This window comes from Globicephala melas, chromosome 19 (assembly GCF_963455315.2).
Source record: "Globicephala melas chromosome 19, mGloMel1.2, whole genome shotgun sequence".
NCBI classification, from domain to species: Eukaryota; Metazoa; Chordata; class Mammalia; order Artiodactyla; family Delphinidae; genus Globicephala; species Globicephala melas.
The window spans coordinates 43104684-43132094 of record NC_083332.1 but is presented as its reverse complement, the minus strand read 5'-3'; the positions used below and the strand labels follow the sequence as shown (position 1 = coordinate 43132094).

Below are 27411 nucleotides of genomic sequence, written 5' to 3'. Positions count from 1 at the left end.
AAAAGAGTTAACCTGTGAAAAAGTCTGGGCCTGCCACATTTCTGAAAGATACTCTCATTCCCCCCCCCCCGGTGCTTATATTGGTCTGTTCAGGTTTTTCTCTGTTCTGGGATCAGTTTTGGTAATTTATAGTTTCCCAGAAAATCAACTCTTTGATCCAATTATTCACATTTATTTGTTTTGCAAAGTGCTCCTGTGAATCCTTTCAGTTTCTTCGGGGTTTGCGTTATTTTCCCTTTCTGGTTTCTAACTTTAAATATACGTCCTCTTTTACCCCATTTTTTCCTGTTATATTGGCCAGTGGTTTATCAACTTTATTGGTCAAGTCTATTATTCTTGTTTGCTAATGTACACATTTCTGTTATTATCTCCATTGCTTCCCTAGTTCCCTTTGTGAGGGGAAACCTGAGGAATATAAAAGTGAGGGGTGGAGGGAAGCGTGCCAAATTTAGTAGCAAGGGTAGAGTGTGTGGGAGGAGCAAAGGGAGAGGAGGAAGAAAGGGGAGGCGAAACAATGTGGACCGGCAAAGGGAATTAGGGAAGTTTCCCCCAGGTGGCGCCCCTGGGAATCACTCACTCCCTGAGGCCGAAGCCGGCCTGCATCCGCCCTTGCATCCGCCCAGCGGGCAATCAGCTCTCTCTGCTCACCAGCCTAATGATCTTCAAGATTCTTGTGGGCGAGAAGAGAAATCGCTTGAGGCCGTCCCTGAATTTGGGCGGGAGTTTGGCGCGGCCCTCAGCACGCTTTTGTATGGCCTTCTTCTCTCGCTGGCTGGGGATCGCGGGTTGTGCAGTGGGCTTGAGTGTGGGTGCAGTGCGCCCCCGGGATGCTGAGGGCGCCGCGCTTGTGTCCCGCACCGAGCTTGTGGATGGCGCCGAGCGCTCGGGATGCGCCGCACGGGCGACGTTTAGTGAGCGGGAGGGACGCCCCCCGGATTTCGAGTCCCCCGAACGTGCGTTGTCGTCTTCAGGATTCATGGTGGACCCCCGGGCCTGGTGGTGTCTGACGGGCCCCTCGGCTCTGAGCCTGCACGGCGGCGGCCGGCTCTCCCCGGGGAGCCAGCGTCGCGCCCCAGCGGCTGCCGGCCGCCTCTCCCTCGCGCGCACTCAGCTCTGGCTGCCGGCAGACAAACCAAGCCCTTCAGCCGCCCTCGTAGCCACTGGGATGCGACGCCGCTGCCTAGCCTGGGCACTCAAGGTCCCCTCAACGCCACCACCTCCGTGCTGCCAGCCAGCCGGGGAGCGGGCTCTGAAGACCATTTCGGGCGCTCCCGGCGCTTTCTCCTCTGCCTCCCGGGCCCAGGAACAGGAAAACCAGATCCCATAAGATTGAGGCGCTCGAGCGCTCCCTTGAAAGTTCAGCGCTGGGCCCACAGCTCCTAAATCTCTTCTTCCAGCTCCCATATAGAGATTAAAATGAGAACTGCAGAAAATATGTGTTAGAATAAAGAGATATGTTTAATAATTAGCATCAACTAAAAAGGAATATAAATTTACAAAACTTATAGTTTGTCATGAACAGCACTTTTCTGATAAGGACCACTTGGATTAAACAGCAGCTTCCGGTAAATGAGGGCCCCGTCGGCAATAGAGAGCACCGAGGCCACGAGTCCAAACACCTGAAACAAAGACACAGTGTCACTGCTGTGGCCATGGTCACACAGGTTTTAAGTGGTCTGCCCACCGGCTTCCTCTCCTGCGAGGGCACCAGGATTGCTCCCTACGCTGTCACCTAATACTAAAATGGGAAGAGACTTCAGAGATCATTTTATTCTCATTCCCAAGTTTTCCCAGTACCTTCCTAGAGAAAGGGAAAGGTAATTTAAGTGAGCAGAAACAATACTGAGGTGGTGTGGGCTCTGAAACCAATACTTGTCTGGATCTCTTGACATGCTCCTGGATATACTGTTTAAAGCCCTGCCGATGATACTTAGTTACTAATCAACATTTCTATACCCAATGATCAACTGTTTGACTTTCCTATTGCAAACTGTACTGGAGAAAAGGTCAGGTTAACACCAGCTCAAGCTTTAACCATGGTGATAGTAGCTGTGATAAGAGATTTGGAGAAATGGAGTGATAAGATGACCCAAAGTGAACTCTCAAAGGCCGGGCTACATCCACTTAAGGGGTGGGATTCTAAATAGGCCTCAGGAAAACAAAACTGAAGTAAAGGGAATAAACTAGAACATGGTCTTTAGGTACTCTGATGGCTGTTTGAGAACTGGTGCCAGGGCTGGAGAAAGGGGATGTCAGTGTTATTTCACCAGCTCCATCCAACTGCCAAGAAATCTGGCTTTCTGGCTTCAGACACTGTTCCTTTTCCATCCTGAATCTCAAACGCAGCTTCCTAGGTTCTGACCACGCTGCATACCTCCTACCGGTGCTTTCATGACTCTGGTACACAGCATGTGGCTGGTTCCTCCACCTGGAACCATCCCCGTTTCCTCCCCTTTAGTTCTGGCAAACCACAATCCCACTGCTGGAGAGAGGTGGCTGCTTCCTCTTCTCTGTGCCCACAGTACTCTGGTAACAGCTCAGACACAGCTGCTTGCACTTTTGTCTCCTGTATTAGGCTCTAAGCAACTTGAGGATAGGACTCACATTCTAGTCCAGAGCTGTCTAAACGAAATATAATGTGAGTCACCAATGTAAGCCACATGATTCACTTAAAATTTTCTAATTGCCACATTAAAAAGTAAAGAAAAAAAAAAAGAAAAAAAAATAAAGAAAAAAAAAGTAAAGAAAAAAACAAGTGAAATTAATTTTAATAATATATTTTATTTAGCCTGATACATCCAAAAGAATGTAATTTTAGCATGTCATCAATATAATAAAATTATAAATTCTACACTCTTTTGGGGGTAGCAAGTCTTTGAAATCCAGTGTGTGTTTTACACTTACAGCTCATCTCAGTTCAGACCAGCCGCATTTCCAGTGCCCAATAGCCACCTGTGGCTTGTGGCTCTATACTTTGTCAGCACCTACCGAAGTGCACTTAAAGAATGAATCAATGAGTGAATGAGTAAATAAGTGAGTGAAAGTAAACCCTATGCCTCATCCCTCTTTCTCCATAATTATCTTTAAAGACAACTAGGAGAGATTGCTATTACAGCACTATGTCATTTCTAGAGTAATTCCCATCCCTCATGAAGTTGCTTTGGGCCTAATGAAGGAGTTGAAAAGCCATGGGTTCTGACATATGTGGCCAGTTCTCCTAAGTGGCCCATACTATGAAAAGACAAGGAAGTAGGAGGGAGACTTATTTAAGAAGAACTTAATAATTCACTTCTCTAGATCAGAACCTAGAAAAGCCAAATGATTTTGAACCCCCTGTAAGAAATCTAAAAAGAATATCAGATGGAACTGTAACTAAATTACTTGACTCTTCGTTTGTTTGGGCTTGCCTTCCAAATTAAACTGATTTGCTTCTCTTCAAGCAGTGTTCAAAATAATCCTTCAGTTACAAGGCTTCCTACCACCATTCCCTTACGATGACACATCTTCTATTAAATTCCATCTGAAGCAGGATCTGGACAAGAAATAACTGAGCTCAGAACAGTCTGTCTCACATTAGCAAGTGGGATGTATCCTCTTCTTGAAAAGGGAGAGCTCTGAAATTCATCCATGGTTTGTTTTATTCTTGACATCAGGTTTCTGAGAGTTTAGTACTGTAACTGATTCCAGTAGCTTTTCTCAGGCTAGTCTAGCCCTACCTATCTATGAGAAATATGGAGGAATCTCCTTATTTGGTTAACTTCAATTTTAGCGTGAAATCATCTTCCTTGACATTAATCAGGGCACGTGTTCACACACAGAAGTATTAAGCCATTAGGTACTGTGTACTGGTATAGAAGCCTCAAGGATGAATACAGTCTAGCTTTCTGTTCTTGTATTTATTCTTCAAGTACATTTGAATTCTGATCGAACCTGAAGGAAGAAACCAGAAAGACCTCCACTTACCCCTCCAAGGACTATATATGTTGTGGTTTCTGGGATCAGTGCCAACACAGATATAACTATCATGAATACTGCTGTAACCACTGAGTTGATAATATCCTGAAAACACAGAATAGAAAGGTCAGCTTTACATGAAGATCACCAACAAAATGAATCAGCTCCCTAAAGATTTCGAAAGTTCTATTTTATTAAACAAATTTATTTAGTTTAAATAGTTTTATTTAGTTTTAGGAAGTCAAACTGCTGCAGTAAAATATCACATATATTGTATTTGGCCTGTAATGATGCCTAATGGGTCTCTTATCCTATGATACACCAATCATTTAACTCCTTAACAGGCTTATGTCTTTTTTATTTAAATGTAGTTGGAGGGAGAACTCATCTGGTTAGGAGTGGATGACGTATTATGCGGAACGTTTAAAGTAGAATGGTACACTGGGAAGTCAGGATGCTGAATTTTAATAATATAAGAGAAAGTGTGGAGTGCTCTACACCATAAAATAAACAACTTTATAATGTTACTCCAAATGCAATTAATAAAACTTAGAGCTGGAGAAAGTGGTAATTTTTGGGAAAAAGCTCCCACGTATCTGTATGCAACAGCTGGCCAATTATGCAATTATTTTTTGATGATGTAGCTCATTCATTTAATAATTGCCTGAAATGAAGCATTTTCATTCTGAACTGTGGCTTTAAGAGGTGCAGCTTACATTTTGAATGGATGTAAACTGTGGGAAAGTTAAATTGTCTTTATTCTGGAAAGGTTTATGTATATTTGCAGATAACGGTAGCAAGAAGGAATTGTTAACACAGAAATATCAAACTTCAAAACTCTGGTAACTTAGGAAAGCGGTTATTACAAAGAAAATAGGAAGAGGTTCAACAGGGACAGGGTAAGATTAGATACATTTAGGCAGAAAAAAAGTCCTCATTTGCAGGAGATAGTGAGTTCTAGGTTAATGCTCCTCTGTGGTGGGTATTTTTCTCTGCTTCAAGGCAATAGACCACACCTCTGCTTCAGACAGGCAGCCCTGCCTCCTGTTAGTAATTTGGCTAAGTGTATTTGAATGGCTTCAGATAAAAATGGTGTTCTAGGGAGTGCAGAGAATCACGGGGGGGACAAAAAGGATGCACCTGCCCCAGAACATCAGTGATCCTTAATGGTGGTTTAAAGCATTGCTTTTCTTTTAAAACCAAACATCAGTATGCCATGGAGTAGAATATAAATTTAATTACAAAAATGGAGATTTCACAGAAATTTTGAGCCTGTACTTCCATATCACCACAAAGCCCTGGGTTGGCTCACTTTGTGTGTTTTCTGTCCCTGGAGCACTTGAGGGGAACAGTCAGAGGAAGCCTGCTCTACAAACTGTTAGTTACTGCAACTTTGGAACAATGACACATCTGTGTGCAGATGACCAAGCTCTTTCCTAATCAGTGAAGACAGTGGCCATCAGATAGAAGTATTTACAGGTTACCTCTTCCCCACCTACAGATTAATTGGAATCTTCAGGCATCTTTGTGTCCTTCACTTTTGTTATAGTGAAAGAGCCACAGACAACTTCTCCAGCTGTGCTCTGGCCCCATTCCCATCAACCACTCTGCTGGGACCTCACTGTTTATTACCCTCCTTTGTCCCTGGCCAGGTTTCCTCAACTCAGTGGTGGCCCCTCTAGTTACAGCTGTGTCCTTCCCTGCTCAGTCTAACAATCCCACTGCTTTGCTGTCACCTGTCCATTCAAGGCAAACCACTCTGGGAAAGGCCCCTGGGGGCCTCTATTAATACAGTCAGTAAATATATATATTTTTTTTTTCTGGGCTTTCTTCCTTTACCTGTGACATTATTCACCCCTTCTTTCTTCTTGAAATGCTCTCTTCTCTTGGCTTCTGGGACATGGGTCTCCCTTGGGTCCTCTCCTGTCCTTCTCAGGCCACTCCTCCTTTCCACGCCAGATGTTGGTATTTCCCTGTCTTGCCTTATCGTCCTCTACTCTCCCTCCGAGCCCTTCTCCCAGAGCTCATCTACCATCACGAGGTGATGACTCCCAAAGCTGCAGCTCTGACTTCTCTCCCTTAAGCCTCAGACCTGAACGTTTCCCTGAATACCCCATAAGCAACTAAAACCTTCCATGTCTCAAACTGAACTCATTACATACCACTCTCCTTGGCCCTTCCTTAAAGCTGTCCTTCCTCCTATACTTCCTGTCTCATTACCCTCTTAAGACAGTTCTTTAAATGGCAGCTATCCTTGATTTTCCTGTTACCCAGTCCTATCAGTTTTCATCAACACTTTTTCTCACCAGCTACCGTTTTAACCTTAATTTAGGCCTTTCTCATTTCCACGTCTGGATTAGGATAAGAGACTTTTAAGCGGTCTCTGAGACCTAACTCTAGTTTTGCTCCTCTTCAAGCCATTATCGACACTGCCAGCAGCGATCTCCTCAGATATGAGCTAATCATGTCACTCTCCTACTTAAAAACCTCCCAAAGGTTCCAGCAGCCTTTGGATTAAAACTCAGGGCATTCAAAGCCTTGCATGCTCTGACCTCCTACTGCCTTTCAAACCTCCACTCTTGCCCCTCTCTTCTTCACAGCCACTCAGAACTCCTGCAGGTCCTTGAGGGTCCAGCTCTTTCTCCCCCTAGACCCTCACACACACTGCTCCCTGTACTGGGAAAGCTCTCTCAGTCCCATATCAGTTGGCTAACTACTTTTCATCCTCCAGCCCTCAACGCAGGCGTAGTTTTCCTCAGGCAAGCCTGTTATGACTTGGTCCCCTTCCCTTCCACACCATCCGGGTATACACCTGTCACAGCACCTGTTATACCGGATTGCTCACCTATCTTACTTTCTGGCTACATTGAAAGTTTCTCAGGTGCAAGATTTGTGTCTTGTTTTATCGAAGAAGCTAGTATAGAATCTGGGATTAGCAGATACTTAATATTTGTTGAATAAATGATTTCATGAGATCAAGAGCATAGAGGAATCTGGGTTTCATGATGGAGTAATAACTTAGTTGACCAATATAGCACCATTTCTAAGAGTACAGTATCAGCCAGGTGTGAGCCTCAGAGATTTGGAGACATGCTATACATAGGCCATGCTCCTTCTCAGTGTGTTCTGTTAACTTTAGGACTCCAAGTTTATTACTGGGACGTGTAAGAAGCTGCAGAGAATTACTACAGTTTGAGGAAAAATAAATGCTAAAATGTGTTAGTTTCATTAACTTTGGAAAAGCAGAGTGTGAAGAGCAACTATGCGACTTTTTGGGTACAAGATTAACAGGATGTGGACCATGTTCGTCATCTCCTTGAAGAAATCCTTGGGATAATTTAGCTTCGTCCTTTCTGCCACTAAATGGTATCACATACCCTGAGGGCCAACTGAGGAAGGCTTTGTAATCTCTTGTCCCAGACCTTATACTGCAGTCAGGTCCAGCTCCAAAGTGTAGATCAAGGAGGATTTTGGAGAGGCGCCATGAAGATCCTATCTATTTCCCAGCCTTCCACTCTGGGGACTTGCTCAGCTTGTGATTAGTCTGCAATGCTCATCGTTGGTCTTCAAAAGTGGTTCCAGGAGGCACCACTTTAAGGGATGCTTATGGTTTGAGAATAGCTCTAAAGTCCTCTCTTCTTAATACGGGTTATCAGCTTGGATATCAGCACTCTGGAATCCAAGAGGATGAGACAAGTGCTTTCACCAGTCCAGCCAAAGGGTGGAAGGGCAGCAGGGGTCTCAGAAAGGAGACCTATGGACATAGGATTCTGGGGATAAGACTTGAAAGAGGAGCAGTGAAGTCACTCAGTCCTTCCTAGAACCAGCTTATGGTCCAGGCTGAAGGGCCAAGTATCCCTTAGTTAGTATCTTCAACTTGCCTATTTTGAAAGTTTCCAGGCCATCTGGGCATTCCACTGGGCAGTTATTCCTAATGCTGTGAGTATGGCAGGTAAAGTCCATATGCTACTAAATAAGGTTCTACAAGATGAGTTAAAAATTATGTGGCATTAATGATTACAGACATTTTTTTCCGGTACACGGGCCTCTCACTGTTGTGGCCTTTCCCGTTGCTGAGCACAGGCTCGGGACGCGCAGGCTCAGCGGCCATGGCTCACGGGCCCAGCCGCTCCGCGGCATGTGGGATCTTCCCGGACCGGGGCACGAACCCGTGTCCCCTGCATCGGCAGGCAGACTCTCAACCACTGCGCCACTAGGGAGGCCCAACAGACATTTTGAAGTAAGAAAATGTTGTGTTTTATTTAGCCTCTAAATTATTTTGATTTTCCATTTAGTGATCAGGGATGTGTAAGATGTAGATACTTGTGTATCTGTCTCCATTTCTATTCCCCAATTTTGAGGTCATATCAACGTGCATTTAAAAAGGAGGTAAAGATTAAGAATGCCGTATAATTTCATTAACCATGATCTTGAATTTAAATTTCTTTTGAAGATCTACACCTACGTGAATTCTCCTTAGAAAGATAGGTCTGAAAGGTCAGCCACATCTACTGATAGATAGAGCTCAGAGGAGAATTTATGCTCCGTGGCTGCCCTGGTTCCCTGAGAATCTCCCCAGAGCACATTAGCAGTGGGTAGAGTTCCTCCTTCCTAAGCCTGTCAGAGATTCCTTAAAGGCTTAAGAAAACTAAAGAACAGAGTTTATTAAAATGTCTTTCTATGGCAGGAAAAAGTAGTTAACTTTAACAGTGAAACTGAACACTTACAAGCAAAGGCCAAAATATACAGTCAATTAATTGATCAAGTCTGAGTATATATAAAACTATGAAAAAGAAAGTAACAGTGACTTCAAATCCAGTGACAACAATGTATGGCTCTGGGGCTTGTGCGATGATAAAAAGGGTCATAGATGTCACAGTTAGCGCCTATAGGAAAAAAAAACATGATTTATTCAGTGATTATTGAATACAAGTTTAAGCTGTAAAAATGATCATTTCTAAAATAACAAAATAAATGGGTTTCTTCCATATACACACACATCTAAAAGAGGAAGACTAAAATGTATGGATGTTGACGTCTCTTTGTGTTTTAGAGAACTAGGTATCCCTCTCTGTTTTAAGTCTATTACTCCGCTTGTATACCTAATACCATCACTTCCCACATCTGTTCCCTTGATCTTTTTCCACTAAATATCTCCTTTTCCCTCTCGTACCTTCAATCTCTCCTCCTCCACTAGTTCCTTTCCTCATCATCCTCTAAACATATCTAAGGTTATCTTCTCTTAAAACACACATACCTTCCTTTCACCCTGCTCCCCACAGAAATTCCCATTTTCTACTTCGCCCTGTAATGCTTCTCCAAAAAGTCTGTATACTGGCTGATATAATTCCTTATCATCCACTCATCACTCCTTAACTCTTACCAATCTGGAATCTGCTGTCAAATTTAAACTTAGAATGTTGCCATGAAAAATACTGGGGAGGAAAGTTGAAAACAAATTGTCAGAGAAAAACAATTCTCTAAAGAATCCTGTGAGGAAGAAAAGGAAAAAAAAAAACCCCAACAATTCTGATGCTTCACTTTTTAACACACTTCCTCTTATCTAAACATAATGCAATCAGAATTAACAAAAACTTAAGTGGAAAAAAAACCCTTGAAGATTATTAATCTAATCCAATCTCCTCATTTCCAAATGAAGATATAGAAAACAGAAATGAAAAGTGACTTAAAGGAAAAAATAAGCTGGGGGTCTGTCAATGTCATGATGTTCTTAGGAGATACAGCTCTATCCAAAGTCTCTGTGTTCTTGGAAAATGGTTTTGTCAAGAGTCTTCCCTGGCTAGACTTTTATGATCAGTCTGTCAGCATCCACATTCTCTTTTTAACCTTAGATCTATATAGGCTACTTATTCATAATTCTTTCAATTACTTTATTAGTATAAAAGTAGCTTACCTTTAAACTTCTAAATTGGTTAGTTTGCTTACACAGTAAATATAACTAGTTACTAAATAACTCATTCTTTATAATTAATATAATTACCATCAGCAACATGTCATCTCAAATCACTTCATTTACTTTACTGAACCAGGGTCTTGAGTTCATGGGTTATGAAATCAAGGGTCACTTTTTCAGTCCCCATCTTCTGTAACCTTGGAATTTGGCACTGGTGATCAATCCATTTTCTTAACAGTTCCCACGATTTCAGTCACACTGGGTTCTCTCCTAATCCATACTAACAGCTCATATCTTTCCTAACTCCTGGCTTTTGTTTTCAGTTAGCTTTTAAATATTCCACTAATACCTCAAACATTTCTTCACCACTCTATGTAGACTGCTTTTGCCAAGATCATCAATGATTGCAAAATTACTAAATTTAACATTTTTCAATCCTTATCCTACTAGACCCCCATGACTTATTTGCCATTGGCTTTTTCCTACTTTTCTACTCCTTGGCTCCCATGTCACCTTTTCTAGTTCTTATACCTCTGAAACTATTCTCTCGGTGGGTTTCCTTTTGCCCATCTCTTTAAAATGATGACATTCCTTTAGATTCTGTCCACAACCCACTCAACAAATCTGGGTCTCTGTCCCAGGTCTATCCTCAACATCTCACACATAAATAGCCATTTAGAATCTTTAATTCACCGTGTGCAAAACTGTCACCTTGCTCCTTCCTCCTGTATTCACTATCTTAATTGGTGATATGACCATCTATCTTTTCACCTGCCCCTGGAAACCTAAGATCACCGCTCCAACTTACTCCTTACAACTGACCAATCATCGGGTCCTGCTGACTTAATGCTTAAGCATTTTGGGAATCCACTTTGTCCCTAAAACCACTGCCCTTCAGTATCTTTTCCTTGAATTACCATGACAAATATGTTACAGTAAAATTTCTAAAATAAAAATGTGTGCAATTCTTCACCTATTTAAAACTCTTCAATGGCTCCCCATGGTTTTTAGAATAGAGCCTACCTTCACCATGGTATTCAAAGTCTTCCATGACTCAGCTCCTGTCTACTTCTCTAACAAAGAGTTGTTCACAATTTATCCACAGGATAATTCCAATGCTCAATTCTCAGTCCTCATCTTACTTGAACTATCATCAGTATTTGACACAGTTGATCATTCCGTCGAGAGAGTTTTCATTTGGCTTCTAGGACACCATACTTTTAGTTTCTCCTGCCTCCCTAATTGTGCTTTCTCATTCTTCTTTGCTGATTCCTCCTTCTCTCTCCAATCTCTCTTTTTTTTTAATTAATTAATTTATATTTTTGGCTGCGCGCGGGCTTTCTCTAGTTATAGTGAGCGGAGGCTACTCTTCGTTTTGGTGTCTGGGCTTCTCATTGCGGTGGCTTCTCTTGTTGTGGAGCACGGGCTCTAGGCACGCAGGCTTCAGTAGTTGTGGCACGTGGGCTCAGTAGTTGTGGCTCACGGGCTCTAGAGCGCAGGCTCAGTAGTTGTGGCGCACGGGCTTAGTTGCTCCGTGGCATGTGGGATCTTCCCGGACTAGGGCTCGAACCCGTGTCCCCTGCATTGGCAGGCGGATTCTTAACCACTGCGCCACGAGGGAAGTCCCTCCCCAATCTCTTAATGTTGAAGTGTTCTGGGGCTCCATCCATGGTCCTCTTCTCCACTCTATGTACACTCATCTCTTGATGATCTCATCAGTCTTGTGACTTTAAGTACTTCTATTTCTGCAGTGCCAATCTCTCTCCTAAAATCCAGTCTTGTATATTCCAAAGGCCTGTTCAGTATTGCCACTTGAATGTCTAATAGACATCTCTAAAGTGAAATCCAAAATTGAACTTCTGATCCTCTGCCTACATTTACTTCACCCACAGGCTTTCAGTGGATGGCAACTCCATTCTTCCAGCTACTTAGGCCAAAAACTTTGGAGTGATGTTGGACTCCTCCCTCTCTCACACCACATCTGGTTCATCAGCAAATCTTGTTGGGGTTACTTTCAAAATATATCCGAAATGTGATCATTTCTTATAGCCTACTCCACTAACAGCCTGGTCTGAGCCGCTATCATCTCTTGCCCAGATTACTGCAATAGCCCCAACTCATCTCCTTTTTTTCTACCCTTGCCTCTGCAGGAATCCTCCTGTCCCCACCAGCCCCCACCTCCCAATCTATTGTCAACATATCAGCTGGTGTAGTTTTTAAAAATGTTAGTCAGATCATATACAACTTTACTCAAAACCTTCTTCATCTCCCACTGTGCCCCTATGTCAGTCCACTCCCGCTATACTGGTTTCCTTGCTTTTCCTTGAACCCTTCAGGTACACTCCTGCCATAGGGTCATTGTACTGGATTTTCCTTTGCCTAAAACACTCTTCCTTCAGATATTCATAGCTTAACTCCCTCATCTCACTCAACGCTTTGCTCAGAAGTCACCTCAACAAGGCCTAACTTGACCATTCTATTCCTGCAATCTTCCTCTCCAACCCTACCTTCCCTTACACTCTCTTAGCTGGCTTTAGTTTTCTTTGTTCCACAGCACTTACTCCCTTCCAGAATATTACACCATTATTTATTTATTGTGTTTATTGTTTGTCTTCCCTGCCCTCCCACCCCAATATGTAAACTCCATGTGGACAGGGATCTTTGCTTTGTCCCCTGATATCTCCCAAGAGCCTGGAACAGTGCCTGGCACATGGCAGGCTTTCAATAAATATCTGTTGGCTGAAAAAAATAAGGTAAAACTCAACTTCTTATGGTTTGCTCATAAATCATGCTGGGTTTTTTTTTTTTTTTTTTTGCCTCCACGCCTTTGCTCAGGTGGCTGTCCCTTAAACCCTACCCAATGTCCCCCTAGGACGTTTCCTGACACCTCCTTGGTTAGATGCCTCACTCTGTGCTCTAACTTCATCCTGTCACACATCACAGCTATCTGCTTGTGTGCCTCTCTCTGACTAAACTGAAGGACTCCATAGTCAGGGACTTTTGTCTTGGGTGTCTTTGTTGTTTCAAGTCCTAACTCAGGGCTGGGAATACATTAAGTATTCAAAGTTTTGTTGAGGGAATTAATATATCAAAAATGAAACCTTTCTGGAGACTATAAAACCAGAAATAGAGGAATGATAAATGTGTTTCATTCACGCTATAGAATACTTTGAAGCATATACAAATGATAATAAAGATTTATAATTATATTTAAAAAAATGGAAACTTTCTCACAAAATCCCATTTCTCCTCCAGTGTTCCAAAGCTTTCAGTACCTGGCATAAAACCCCAGACCCTCAGGTCACTTCTTTCCTGATTATTTACTTCCAACCCAAGCTAATCTCTCCGTTTTCTGAACTCCAGAGTAGTTTTCTAAACTTCTTTCATGCATTCTGACTTGCATTACGTCATAGTTATTTCTCAGAATCACAGACTTCGGTGTGAGAAGGACCTTGCGTGCAGTTTGTTCTGCCCACTCACCTGAAGCTGAAATCGCCATCACAACATGCGAAGTGCTCATCTGCGCCTGCTACCTTTTCTGTCTGGGAATGTACTGCCTTCCCAAGTGGCCACTTAATTTTGGCAACTTTCCCAATAAAAAATTCTTCCTCATAATAAGCAGGAATGTTTCCCTGTAACCTCTAACTTTCCACCTCCTCTCCTTATATGTCGCCTCTTTAAATTTTAAGAATTATTTTTTTCCTTCCCCTTTTCTCTTCTTGAATTCCTTCAACATATTCTCTTATGATAATTTCCTCTTCTCTAACTAGCCAGGTCGCCTTCCTCCAAATGACGATTCATTCTCTCCCAACCTCTGCCAGAACTGGCTGCAATGCTCCTGGCATGTCTGACACCCCAGGAACCAGGAGTTCCACCGTCCTTGCTCTGGACTATATCAGCCTTGAGCTCACTCACATCAAAACTACTGAGTTCTAGCAAGTAAACACAGCATCCACTGAAACCCCTCCGTGCTTTTGTTTTTGTTTTTAATCTTGTTGGCATCTGAGTGGTACAACTGCGCTGCCTCCCCTGGTAACCTGGGTACCTGGTATGTGGGTCCAAGTGTGGGCCATTCATGTAGGTGTGCGGATTTTGCTTTATGAGTGAGTCCGTAAAGCCCCTGATGGGGGAGGACAGCGCCCTATTTCTCTCCTCCTACCCTCAGGGTGCAGAGCGAAATGCCTTGCCTCTAGGAAGGCCTTGACAGAGGTTCAACAAGGTTGAAAGAGAGGACAGGGCATCGGCTTCATGCTTTGCAGCCCTACCTCCCTGCGGGGGAGCGCGCTGGGACACCGTCCCTCACCCCGAGGCCCCGCCCTCACCAGCCGCAGCATCTTCACGTGGCCATTCACGCTGAAGCAGAAGGGGCGATGCCTCGGTTTCAGCTTCACCGTCGGCATCTCGCCTAAAGACCCAGCAGCAGCACTTCTCCGTCAGTTCCCCTCCTCAGCGGACAGCTCTGCCAGGCCTCACGCCACAGCTGCAACGGCCACTGTGGCCTCGAGCCGCTCTCGAAGGCGTCCCGCCGTCGCGGCGCGCATGCGCAGTTCACCTCGGCCCGCACTTGGGTACATGCGGCCGCCGCCACCTACTGGTGGCCCCCGGTATGCGGAAAGCCAGGGTTCGCGCGCAGCGTTTCCTCAGACCTAGAGGGGAGCCAAGCAGGCCAGCTTCTCCCCACCCCCTAGTTGTCTGTCCAGTGGGAACGTTGGTTGTGCCTTTGTTAAAAGATAAATTGAGGCATATTAAAAATTTTAAGATTTTATTTGAACAAAAATGGATTCAAATCGGGTGGCATCTGAAGTTGAATCCGGCCTCTGTACCCTGCCACCGAATTAATCTCGGAGACAGAGTTTTGGGTGAAGTAGAAAAGTTTTATTGCTTTGCCAGGCAAAGGGGGCCACAGCTCGCTGATGCCCTCAAAACTGTGTGTCCCAACTTGGAGAGGTTAGTCAGAAGGTTTACAGTAATTGTTCAAAGAGGGCGTGATCAGCTCCTGGACATTCTTCTGATTGGTTGGTGGTAAGTGGGAGTCAGCATCATCAACCTTCTGGTTCCAAGGTGTCTGGGGTCTGCGCGCTTGTGGGCAGCATACCGTCCTTAACCATTGACTTCTCCCATCTGATGGGGGTTTCAGTATCTGCAAAACAGCTCAAAGATACTGTCGTGTATATCGCTTGATGGGGAGCCAGGACCTTGCCCCAAGTCTGCACTATTGTTTCTCTCTCCCTCTCTCTCTTTTTTTTGTCTCTCTCTCTTTTTCTTTTATTGTTTCTCTTGACTGTTTGTTTCTCCTTTGTCTTGCATCCCCTCCCTTCCCTAATTGGCAGCTGCTTGAATATGCCAGATGGAATTTAGGGAAGGTCATAGAGGCTGAATGAAGCCTATTTCCTGTAATCAAAGAGATGGGGCACATAGAAAGGCTTTTGTGCCCAGGAGCCCCACAGGATCCTGCTAAGTGTCACACCCAATCTAACATAGAAAGGAGCTCTGAAGAGCTGTACAAAATGAAAGACTTTTATAGGCAGAAGGGAGCGAGAACAAGGAAGTTGGTTCTTGCAAGGTTACTTTTCTTTAGGGCATGGCAGGGGGTCTATCAGGCAGGTCACCTAACTAGTGCTGATCAGACGAAGCCTGATTGACTGGAGAGCCAAAACTATAATTAAGCCTTGGTTTGGTGAATGGGGCTTAGCATAAGCGACTCCATTTGGGGCCTGTTCTCGTTTTTTTTAAAAAATAACTTCCTGAGGGATCTAATATATTTACAGTCCAGACCCTGGAAATGTCAAAGTTCAGAGGAAAGAGTGCTGGCTGTGAAGCAAGAGAGATGAGCTTGAATTCCAGCTCCACCCCTTAATGAATGCTTCTGATCACTTTTTACGAGTTACCTAAGTTTCCAAGGATCAGCTAAGCCCGGAGAATGGGATTGACAATATCCACCTATACGGTTGTTGGGAAGAATAAATGACACCTTGCGTGCCAGGTGCCTGGATACAACAGATGCTCAATTAACTAATCTCCAATAGTTAATTAACCAATCAGTCGCTGGTGTTATTGGCCACCCATGCCCCGAGTCTTGCCAAATCATGGGTTCATTCTAACAGCGTCTCGTTGGCGGGAAGCTTTCCAGGCTGCAAAGGGCAAGCCCCTCACCTTCTCGGAGAGAGGGTGAAATGAGACGGGGTCTCTTTAAGAGCCGGCAGGGCGGGGCGGGCGCGGGGCTGGAGGCGGTGCGCGGAGGCGGGCCCAGTCGCTGGGCCGAGCTTTCGCCGACGTGCGCCGGAAGGAAGGTCATGCTCGGTGGATTCGCCCGCGGGGCAATGCTGCTGCGGACGCTGCGGAACTGGGCTTCCTGGGCGCTGCGCCGCGACAGGCCCGGGAGCCCCGCCTCCAGCCCGGGGTTGCCAAGGGCGCAGCGTTGGGCCTGGCCTCGGGGTAACGCGTCTCTCAGTTCCCTTTGCTGGCGTCCCGGAGGCGGCCCTCAGCCCCACTCCGCACCCTCAGCTCGCGGAACCTGCCTGAACCCGAAACCCCTTCTCCGAGGCGCCGGGATTTCCTCGGTCGGCCTGGGGGGAGGGGCGGGGCGGCCGCTGGCTGGTGTCCCAGACGCCAGCCGGCAGGGAGCGGGTGGGGCCTTGGGGCTCCGGGCCCAACTCTTGTTCGGAGCTGGGGAGCCCGCTAAAGAGCGGAAATAACCCTCCTCCCCCACGGTTCCTGGGCCCATTCTGTGGGCCTTGGGGGAGATGCCGGCGAGCGGTGGATGCGTTAGGCTCGGTGCGCTGTTTCTCCCGCTGGGAGTGGAGACCCTCCCCTTCAGAAGTGAGAGCCCCTGTTGTGGCCAAGTTCTGGCGTTCTTTGGCCTCGGGGTGTTCAGTGGCACCTGAGAACCCCTGTGGGGTGGGTGGGCCGCGATGTCAGCCCCGGGCCTGCAGGAGAAGCCTGAGTCCTGTGCTGAAACCCATCGCTGGGTTTCAGTGGCCCACCCGCCAACCACTCTTTCCTCGGAGCTACGAGTGGAGGTAACTCTGCGTTTTAACTAGCTGGACACCCATCGGTGAGGATCATAAATATAAAATGTGTGGAAAGTGGAAAGCAGAATATACTAAGTGACCAAAACTGAGCACAGTTGGGGCCCTGACGTGCCAACAGGACCCCGGCGGCAGTTTCAGTGTCACACAGGTAGATAGCAGTGGTAGGCCTGCCTCCGTCCACCTAGGGAGGGTCCCAGGTGTCACTGGAAAACATTTTTAGGCCAGGGAGCAAGCATAAAAATTACTGTTTTTGTCGTGGTTTAGAAAATTAGGACAAAGAAGAGTAAGCTATTTTTTAAATTTTTAAAAAAATTTATTTATTTATTTATTTTTGGCTGTGTTGGGTCTTCGTTTCTATGCGAGGGCTTTCCCTGGTTGTGGCAAGTGGGGGCCACTCTTCATCGCGGTGCGAGGGCTTCTCACTGTCGCAGCCTCTCGTTGCGGAGCACTAGCTCCAGACGCACAGGCTCAGTAGTTGTGGCTCACAGGCCTAGTTGCTCCGCGGCATGTGGGATCCTCCCAGACCAGGGCCGGAACCTGTGTTCCCTGCATTGGCAGGCAGATTCTCAACTACTGCGCCCCCAGGGAAGCCCAAGAGTGGGCTATTTAAAACTAAGTTAAAAAATTGATTTCCTTTCTTTTCTAGATAAAGGTAGAGAAAATGAAAAAGAGAAAAAATCAGTGGTAAGTCTCCCTCTTATGTGCACTCTTTCCAGTGTAGGATTATATATGTGTAATAAACACCACGCATAATACACACATGTTTTGAGGAGGGGAGTGAAGTTTTTTTTAACTATGTGCACATAGTTAAGAAAACGAATACAAGAGGATCTCCAGGGATAAGGAAGTCTGTCTCCACTCCTGGGCCCCAGACTCCCTCCCCAGAGACCACCTCTGTTACTAGTTTCTGGTATGTCCGACCTGAGAATCTACACAGGTGGGAGAATACATGTATTCATAGCCTTTAGGTGGATTTGGACTATTAGCTTGATGAATGATTACAAAGAGATTTGAAAAGTGGAAGTTTAGTTTGACTGGGTTAGTGGGTGGCAGCCTGGCTGTGAGGGCAGGTCTGCTGACCGCTGCCCCCAGAATACCAATGCTGAGACTGGTGGGTGGGGGAGGGATAACAGAGAATTCATGGGGGTCCACAGACGAGGGTTCCACCAGTGCAGTGACTTGGAGGTGCTAGCTCTGGGGTGGGACTGTGGCTGGTGTGAGGTTGAAGGTTAAAGGAGGGTCAAACTGGACATGCCCATGGGGTGTTTAAGACTTTAGCAGGCTGCGGTGGGGAGCAGTATTTCGGTCACCGTTGATCCAGAGGCTCAGTTCCTTAAGGGAGCTGGAAGTTGGTAGATATGGCTGGAAAGGGATTTGCTTGGAGGGTGTGGGCAGGAGTACCTTGGCTGGGATATGCAGAAGGCGGAAGGTGTGGGGAGGCCCCCTGGGGTATTTGGGGTGATGGAGAGGGCCTGGGAAGGAGTGAAGTCACACGGAGAGGACTGGTGATGAAAATGCTTGAGATTTATGGAAGTTTGTTGAAACTAGAGGTGGGGTGGTGTATGGCGTAGGCATCATAGCAGGGGGAAGGGGTTGGTAAGTTGAGCTGGATGGGAACTGATGCAGTATTGTACTATTAATTATTGAGCTAGCATTGTTGTGAGCCGGGCCTGTCCTAGGTGCTTTCTGGGTGTGGTCTGTTATCCCCCAGACACACAGTAGGTGGTCCATGGGAAGTGAGGTGGAGCCTGCGTTCAGGCCCAGGGCTGCTCTTAGTCATTCAAATCCTCTGAGTTCCTGTGTGGACCTGGGGACCTGGGAATCCAACAGCCCCTGTTGTTAGTGAGCCTGTGGTTGGATGGGGGGGGATGGCAGTGAATAGGACAATGGTGGATCTGGAACAACAGGGAGTCGGGGCAGGGCTTCTAGAGGATGATGACTGAGGGGAGACTTGAGGCCTCCTGGGAGAAGGAGGAGAGGGCGAAGCAGGAGTGTTGGAGCAGAGGGAACTGCAGGGGTAAGTCACAGAGGGATGAGAGACTGAGGCTTGTGGCCAGTCCCAGAGAGGTGGCTGGGGAGGGCCTGGGGGTCAGGAAACAGGACCGGAGACAGATCCCAGCTCCCGGAGCCACTGAAAGACTTTACCAGCTGTGATCTGGTTTGCGTCTCAGGAAGAGGTGGTGGACCATGGATAGGGGATGAGGGACCTGGCCGGGCTGGACTGGAGGGGGAGAGGCCAGAAGGGAGGCTGCTCCCACAAGGAGGGTTAGAGACCTTAACTAGGGGCCAAGGAGACAGGCCAGGTTCTGCAGGTGAGTAGGAAGTGGGGCCCAGAAGTATTGCTGAGTTGCTGGGTGAGGAGAGAAGATATCCAGGGCCTTGAGGGTGTCTGGGTGGATGGTGCAGCCTTTCCTGAGGACAGGAACGGGAAGAGAAGCCATATGTGGGTGTTGGGGGGTGATAAATTGAGGTGCCCATGGGACATCCCATGGGATTGGACAGGACAGGGAATATCTGGGCTGAGCTGCAGCTGCGAAGTGAGTCACCACCACAGAATTACAAAATAAATTCCAAAGTCGGGTTAAAAAGAAATGACTGATGTTTTCAGGTGAACAAAGTCTGAACAGACATTTCCTGAGTGAATTTATTAATGGCTAATAAACATAAGAAAGTGCTCAACCTCCCTAACAGAGAAAGAATGCTTTGGGAGATGGAGTGATGAAAGCTGTGGATCAGACCTCAGACCTGGTTCCAGTCCCAGCTCTGCTCTTGGGGGTGGATAAGTCCTTAACCTCTTAGAGCCTCAGTTTCCCCATCTGTGCAAATATTCATAGCTGTGATTGTTGTGAGGATCAATGTGACAATGTTTGCAAAGTACAGAACCCACAGGGGCTAATTTTATAGACATTATTATTATTAACAATGAAATTAATGAAGATTTAGGATGGGATATGCCCAGCATTGGCACAGTATGTTAATAGGCTCACTCTCATCCTTCTAAAAGGGGTGTGAATTGGGTCAGCATTTTGGAGGGTAATTTGGCATCATGCATCAAAAGCTGTAAAAACTCACTTATCCTTTGATGCACTGATTATATTTCTAGAAGTCTGTTGAAGGGGATAATCAGAGCCAATGACAAGGATTTATGTACAGGAATGTTCACCACAGCACAGCTTATCATATCAAAAAAATGGGCGTCACAACACAGTTTTATAATAAAAGTAACTGGACAGAATGTAACATCCAACAGTAGGGATTTCAATAACACATTCCTTGCAATGAACAGGAAAGAAACAGTCTGTGCAGAATGATGTCTAGGTTGAGCTCTTTTTAAATATCTAGGAAAAGTTGTTTCCTTTAAAGAACAACAATAAAAATAAAATCCACTGGTGCCCTGACGGGGTCTCCCTTTTGCACATTCACTGTGTTTTCTTGTGCTGAAGGAGTAAGCTGACAGGGAGCCCGGATTGGAGGGCCGGGCCTCTGTTGAAACTGCGATTGTCCGTCTAGCTCTCCTAGGTAGCCGTTAGGATCAAGGCAGGAGGAAATCTTTGCAGCCAACTGAGGGAGTCCAGTTGCTGACGAGAGTTTGTAGAGGTGGGGCAAGGTGAGACAGCCCACCGTGCCCCTGTGTTTTATGCAGGGTGTGACTGAGGCTCCACTGGGGTCATGAGAAGGGAGTTGCCAGGCCTAGGTGTGAATTCTAGCTCTTTCCCCCGCCAACCCTGGCACCTGGGGCAAGTCACTTAAGTGGCCCACGTTTCTCTGTGGGTGCTTCCAACCTGGGTGTAAAGGTCACTGTGCAGCAGGACAGGTCCCCTCTGGCTGTGTGTACCCCAGGGGACATGTAATATGTGTTGTCAAGGGCAAGTTTGTCTTCTCACATATGTGGAACTGCCCATTTCCTCTCGTGGTCTGATGGAACCAAAGCCATTTGGCCCGTGTCACCAGCAGTCCTGGCTGAGCAGCGTTTTGTCAGAATTGCTGGGCAGCAGATTCAAGGGTCCCAACCCAGAGTCTGATTGAGAGGGTCTGGGTGCTCCGCTGGTGCTTCTGGAGCAGGGTGTCTGTGGACCACTCGTTGAGAAACCCTGCCATGGGTCCGTGGTACTCAGCTTCCTCCATATTGAAATCACCTGGAGAGCTTTCCAAGGTACTGAGGCCTGAGTCCCACCCTGAGATCATGCCAGAATTGGCCTGGGTTGTGGCTTCCTTTTGTGGATTCTTAAAAGTTCCCAGGTGATTGTAGCACATACGTAAGACTGAGAACCACAGCTTCAGTTGCTTTCTTTCCCTGCAGTGGGGAACTTGTAGGAGGCTCCTTGTCTTTCTTATGGGTAGACTCCTCCCACCAGTGCCAAGACAGCCCCTTCCCCCCAGTACACTTAGTGTGAGCAGAGTGAACGTTCAAGCTCTACTCCTTGCCTTATGCCCTTCTAGACCTCATTTTTCTCTTCTGTGAAAATGTTAGAACCCGCTTCTCAGGTTCTGGCAAGGTTAAGTGCAGGATTGGTGTATGTTGCCCATCTTAGTCCCTTTCTCCTGTCCTCATACCTTCCAGTCCACGGCCAAGCATGTTTTTCTGCACAGAGCAATGCATTAGGTTCTAGGTAACGTACACACGCTTCCCATCCTTAAAGCCATTAGGTTCTGGTGAAGGAGGCAGGACATTTAGGCCTAAAATCTAATAGTCTGAGGAGTTGAGCTAGGGAAGGGCGGAGCTAGTGCGGCCGAGGGCAAGCTGTGTGGGGTCTAGGGGTTGACCTCAGGGAGTGTCTGTCCCGGAGGGCAGTGGCCTGGTGGCCAGCAGCGGTGGGCCTGGAGCCTGCCACTGAGGGGAAGGATCGGGTGGTTGCTATTACTAACAACAGGACCCTGGGGGTTTCCTCCAGAGGGATTTTCGTGTACACACTGGAGTCTTGGGCTGAACCAATTATGCTGTTCACCTGAGCCCTTCCCTAGAAATTCTTCCTGGTATTCCCCCAGGCACTCGATTTCTGATCCTAACATGCGTTTGTCTTTTGCTAGATATGTGTCGAGGGCAATATTGCAAGCGGGAAGACAACGTGCCTGGAGTTCTTCTCCAACACAGCTGACATCGAGGTACAGCTTCCACGCCAGGTTTGAAGGAACCTGCAAAAGCTTGGTGCATTTATAAAGGGTGCAAACCGGACCTGCCCTATAGAAATGTTGCTGGGGGAATGCGTCCTGTGTGAGAGGAGGGAGAGGCCCCTTGGAAGCTTGTGCCTGGTTTTCCCCCAGGTTTTGCTCCACACACCCTTCTCCTTGGCTGATTCTGCTCTGTCACCTCTCACTGTAATAAATCGTAGCTATGAGTATGACTATATGCTGTATCCTGTGAGTCCTCCTAGTGACTCCTCAGACCCGGGGAGGCGGGCGTCTGGGGGACTCCCGACACACCTGTCCTGAGCTGTGTAACTCTCGCTGACACTTTAGAAGCACGTGTATTCTCACTGAACACCTTGGAGCCAATGTACAACAACAATACCGTCAGCAAGGAGAGTGAACAGCTAATGAGGGTAATACTCTATGCCAGGCACTGTGTTGAGGCATCGTTATATTATCTAATTGATTTCATTCTTACAGGAGTAGTCTCTATGAGACAGGTCCTGTTATTACTTCAGTTGCAGAGGAGGAAGCTGAGGCTCAGTGAGGTGACATGGCTTGGCCAGGGTCGCATGGCTAGTGCGTGTGATGCCATGTCCCAGCCCAGGCTGTCTGCTCCGGGGGCCATGCCCTTGTTTGGCTCTATAGTATGCAGAGCTTTTTGGCTTTAGGAAAACCACCCAGCCTTCAGATCTCAGCTCTGCTCTCTGACCTCCCCAGCTAGGTTACCCTCCATGGTGTAGGTTCTTCTGGCTCCTCTGTATCCTTTTTGTTTTGTTTTGTCTTGTTTATTGTTTTTTGTTTTTTTTTGTGGTACATGGGCCTCTCATTGTTGTGGCCTCTCCCGTTGTGGAGCACAGGCTCCAGACATGCAGGCTCAGCAGCCATGGCTCACAGGCCTAGCCGCTCCGCGGCATGTGGGATCTTCCCAGACCGGGGCACAACCCCGTGTCCCCTGCATCGGCAGGTGGACTCTCAACCACTGCACCACCAGGGAAGCCCTGTATCCTTATTTTGTACTACTTCTCGGGGTTTGAAAATATGTGTTGCTTTCTGTGATGACCTGATTAATGTCTGCTTCCCCAGTAAGTTTAAAGTTGAAAGCATGAAAGCAGGGCTGGGGTGGTTTTTCTCTTGCTGAATCCTTGGCACCCGGCACAGTGGGTGCTCAGTATTTGTTGAGTGACAGTGCCACAGATGGGGCACAGGTCAAGGCTGCCTGTGTCCCAGCCTCTGGTGGGCCTGAGTGGTACAGCATATGCTACTCAGGGGACAGGACCAGAGTGCTGAAGACCCAGAAGAAGGAGAGGGAGGTTGGAAGGAACAGGGAATGATTCACAGAGGAAGGGATATTTGAACTGGATTCTGAAGGATGTATAGGAGTTTTCCATGTAATGAAAGTTGAGGTGAAATGAGGTGAGGTGGGCATACTGGGCAGAACAACAGCATGAGCAAAGGCACAGAGGGGTAAAAGGTGGGGGGAGGTTACTCTTCAAGGGTCCCATGCATTGCTTTCCTTTGGTCTCTTGTGACCTGTGGCACCTACTCACATGGACTTGAAGGTCTACAGAGGGATCCGGATATTCTCAAAATCTTGGCCCCAAGAGCACCATTTACTTATTTATTTATTTTGGCTATGCAGGGTCTTAGTTGCGTCAGGCGGACTTCTTAGTGGCGGCATGCATGCGGGATCTAGTTCCCCCACCAGGGATCGATCCCGGACCCACTGCATTGCAAGCACAGAGTCTTACCCACTGGACCACCAGGGAAGTCCCAAGGGCACCATTTAAATCCTTTCCGGCACACACCTGCACAGCTTAGGGAGGCTACTAAAGAAACAGGACTCTTTGCCGTCAGCGTGCCCAACACAGAGATCAGAGGGAGGAAAGGGAGGCGGAGCATACTGCCAAGGTCGCTGGAGAGCCCCCAGGCCGGAAGCTGGGTGCAAGCTGCAGCCTGAAGTGCGAGAAGCAGCCTCCCTCGTGGCTTCTCTCACCTCCCTGCCTTCCTGATGTGCTGGGCAGTAAGGGGCAGGGTGGAACACGTGGAGGGGGGATTGGGAGAACCCACTTGCCCTCGGGAGCTCCTGTGGCGGCAGGAGAAGTGGCGTGTGCATATGCTCGTATACAGGGGTGGGCAGAGTGGTTCTCAAGTCATTTCTCGAAGCTGCGCCTGGAGCCACATCTGCATGGACTTGTGGCCTCGCAGGGAGGGTTGCTCCACTATTTTGGCCCACTCTGGGCGCCCAAATCTTGACTCTCTCCCCGATCCCACCCCTAACACGAGCTTTCACAGAGCTCAGAACTGAGGAGCAGCAGCTCTCTGATGTTTTCTTTCCTGACAGGTGTTAACGGAGCCCGTGCCCAAGTGGAGAAATGTCCGAGGCCATAATCCTCTGGTGAGTGTGGTGTTCTATGCGTGAACCGCCAGCTGCCCCTTAAGTGTGCAGGAGCAGCGCTGCTGGTGCCTGAGCCTGCACCCTGTCCAGGCGTGTCCTTGCTCTTTGCTGGGTGGTGGGGGAGAGGGAGGGGACAAAGGGAAAATGGCGGCATGTCGATGGTCTGAGGTCAAGGTTCTTTGAGGCCTGGCTGGGCATGTAAGGAGCCCAGGGACCTCCTGTCAGCTATCCCAAACTATCCCAAGTGGTCGGCCCCAGCTGCCGGGGGGTCTTTCTCCTGCTGCTCATTCTTACCCCACCCTCCCCTAGAAGAAACCCAGGTCTCCTCAGGCCTAACCCCCCAGGACCTGTGCCTAAGTAACTAGCTTCCTTGGTAAACCTCTGATTGGGGTTTGCACTTGCCAATGCCCAGGGGCTGCCTCAGGCTCACCCTGAAGCTACCAGTCTGCTTTCCCAAGGGTGGACCTAGCAAGTAGGGGCTGTAATGTGCCTGTGCCCCTCCCACCTCCTTCCCTTTCAGAAGGCTCAACTCTGGCTGCTTGAAAGAGGTGGGTGGAGTCTGGGTCCTGTAAGAGTGAGCTCAAGAAAGGGATGCTGGTTCTGGGCTCCTGTCCCATGATGGAGGAACGATTAGTTTCGTTTTTCAGGTAAGGAAACCATGGCTGAAATAGGTTGCCCAAGGTCACACAGCTGGTAAATGACAGATCTAGGTTTGAACCTTGGACTAGGGGGAGCCTGTGCTGTCCCGTCATTTCTAGCAACACAAATGGCATCTCCTTGTGTGGGTCTTTAGACTCTGAGTTCCACTAAGGGCAGGGACTGTGTCTAATTTGGCTCACCGTTTTTTTGCTAGAACATAGCACAGTGCTGAGCACTTAGTAGGTGCTTGTTCACTGATTGATTCAGCCAGTATTCATTGCATGCCTGCCATGTGCCAGACACTATTCTAGACGCTGGGGCGGTGAGCACCTCGAAGCTTCTGCTCTGCTGGCCCTAATATCCCAGTGTGGGGAGGCAGAAGGCAATTAAAAAGTGTGTGAAATGGCCGGTGGTGACAGGAGCCAAGAAGGCATCTAAAGCAGGTAGAAGGATATTATTTAAATAAGGCAAAACCTCTCAGAGCTTTCGAATAAAGAATCCCAGAGACCGGAAAAGACTTTCACCTCTCAGCAAGGCGGAGAGGATGGAATGCCAGTCGTGGGCATACAAGGAAGCTCAGAAACATTCCTGTCTTCTAGGAAACCGAGAGGAACCAGGGCTGGATTGTCATGTAAGACAACTAGAGTTGCAGACGTTAGGGGTTAGAGGTGACATTCACAGGACCCAGTCCCAGTCTCAGAAGTCTGAGTATCCGTGGCACAAAGAGCATTGCCAATGACAGTTTTATAATAAAAAAAAACAATAGAATTAGATATTTTTACACAAGTTTCCACTCTAGACAGAGGAGCAAGATTGATAGTTTTGTGAAAAGTCTCAGGTCATCACTTTATCTGAATCGGTTTTCTGATGCAGAAAGTTCTTTTTTTCTGCAGCTGTCAGGCAAGAGGGAGTGTTCCTCCTAACTTTTCTGAGATTCTTTCACCCGCAGTTAGGAGTTAGCAGTTTTCAATGCAGAGCACCGGAGTTTCATTAGTTAGCACCAAGAGAAAAAGAAGCAAAAATGTGGAAAAGAGCAGAATAGGATTTTTTTTTTTTGCGGTACGCGGGCCTCTCACTGCTGTGGCCTCTCCCGTTGCGGAGCACAGGCTCCGGATGCGCAGGCTCAGTGGCCACGGCTCACGGGCGCAGCCGCTCCGCGGCATGTGGGATCTTCCCGGACCGGGGCACGAACCCGTGTCCCCTGCCTGCATTGGCAGGCGGACTCTCCGCCACTGTGCCACCAGGGAAGCCCCAGAATAGGATTATTAGCAAGTGGAACATGGAGCAGGAAGTATTTTGTATCTACACGCAGTAGAGAGTGATTGAGGGGGTGGATTCTGTTTTAGAGAGGATGGTTGGGAAGGCATCTCTGACAAAGTGACATTTGAGCAGAAACCTAAACAAAGCTTGGGAGGGAGCAGTGCAGGTGTCTGGGGGAGAGTGTTCAGACAGAAGGCACAGCAGATGCAAAGGCCCTGAGTTGAAATCACACTTGGGTGTTTGGGTAACAGTGAGGAAGCTCATGTGGTTGGAAGCTCACAGAGCCAAAGGAAGAATGGTTGGAGACAAGAGAAGATGGAAGTGATTGTCTAGGGCCCTGTGGGCCTTGGTAAGGGCTTTGGATTTCATTGTGAATGCAGTGGGAAGCCAGGGAGAGTCCTGAACAGGGGAGTGATGATAACTGGCTCCTGTAGTATAACAGGCTCACTGGTTGCCGGATAGAGAGCAGGCTGTAGGGGCTCAGTGAACATGATTGAATGCCTGAATGATTGCTCCCTGGGACTTTATATAGGCTTCTATTATAGCTGTTCCCAGGCTGTCCTGTAACTGCTCCAGTGTCTGTCTCTGTCCACTCTGTGACCGGGCTGGGAGTCCTACAGATAGAGCACTGCATTCTCCCCTCTTTAGGGTCTGATGTACCAGGACGCCTGTCGATGGGGCCTCACGCTGCAGACATATGTGCAGCTCACCATGCTGGACCAGCACACTCGTCCTCAGGTACATTTCAGATGCTTGGTTTCAACCTTCTTTTTTTTTTTTTTTTTTTGTGGTACGCGGGCCTCTCACTGTTGTGGCCTCTCCCGTTGTGGAGTACAGGCTCCGGACGCGCAGGCTCAGTGGCCATGGCTCACGGGCCCAGCTGCTCTGCGGCATGTGGGATCTTCCCGGACCGGGGCACGAACCCGTGTCCCCTGCATTGGCAGGCGGACTCTCAACCACTGCGCCACCAGGGAAGCCCATGGTTTCAACCTTCTTAAACACAGTTTTCTTCAAATGAGTGGCATGTGGTTGCCAGGAAGGGAAACCTCACAAGGAAGCCCCACTGGGCCTTCAGAGCTGCTCAGCCT

At 47.5% G+C, this 27411-nt stretch overlaps 3 protein-coding genes across 8 annotated transcripts in view; 2 read left to right on the top strand and 1 right to left on the bottom strand.

The window, feature by feature from the left end:
- CMTM4 (CKLF like MARVEL transmembrane domain containing 4) overlaps positions 1–21953 on the top strand; it is a 145091-nt gene extending 123138 nt beyond the window's left edge. The window contains exons 5-6 of the transcript XR_009560122.2: positions 17546–17583; positions 21928–21953. The gene's annotated coding sequence lies outside the window, so the exon portion shown is untranslated. The remainder of the gene's footprint in view (positions 1–17545; positions 17584–21927) is intronic.
- On the bottom strand, positions 1503–14355 carry CKLF (chemokine like factor). The gene is made up of 3 exons (XM_060289418.1): positions 14191–14355; positions 3964–4059; positions 1503–1619 (listed from the first exon to the last, which is right to left on the bottom strand). Exons 1-3 carry the CDS (start codon positions 14266–14268, stop codon positions 1503–1505), a joined length of 291 nt encoding a protein of 96 aa, XP_060145401.1. The 5' UTR covers positions 14269–14355.
- Positions 16136–27411, top strand: part of TK2 (thymidine kinase 2) — a 29065-nt gene continuing 17789 nt past the window's right edge. For 5 of the 6 annotated variants that reach the window (XR_004041072.3, XR_009560121.1, XM_060289415.2 and 2 more), the window contains exons 1-5: positions 16136–16303; positions 17546–17583; positions 21928–22002; positions 24371–24424; positions 26972–27061. Coding sequence is in view for 4 of the 6 variants with exons in the window: in XM_060289415.2 (XP_060145398.1) it covers positions 16162–16303; positions 17546–17583; positions 21928–22002; positions 24371–24424; positions 26972–27061 (399 nt within the window). In the remaining 2 variants the exon portion in view is untranslated. Of the gene's footprint in view, positions 16304–16566; positions 16888–17545; positions 17584–21927; positions 22003–24370; positions 24425–26971; positions 27062–27411 lie in introns of those variants that run through there. The other variant, XM_070044297.1, reaches the window with a different exon arrangement.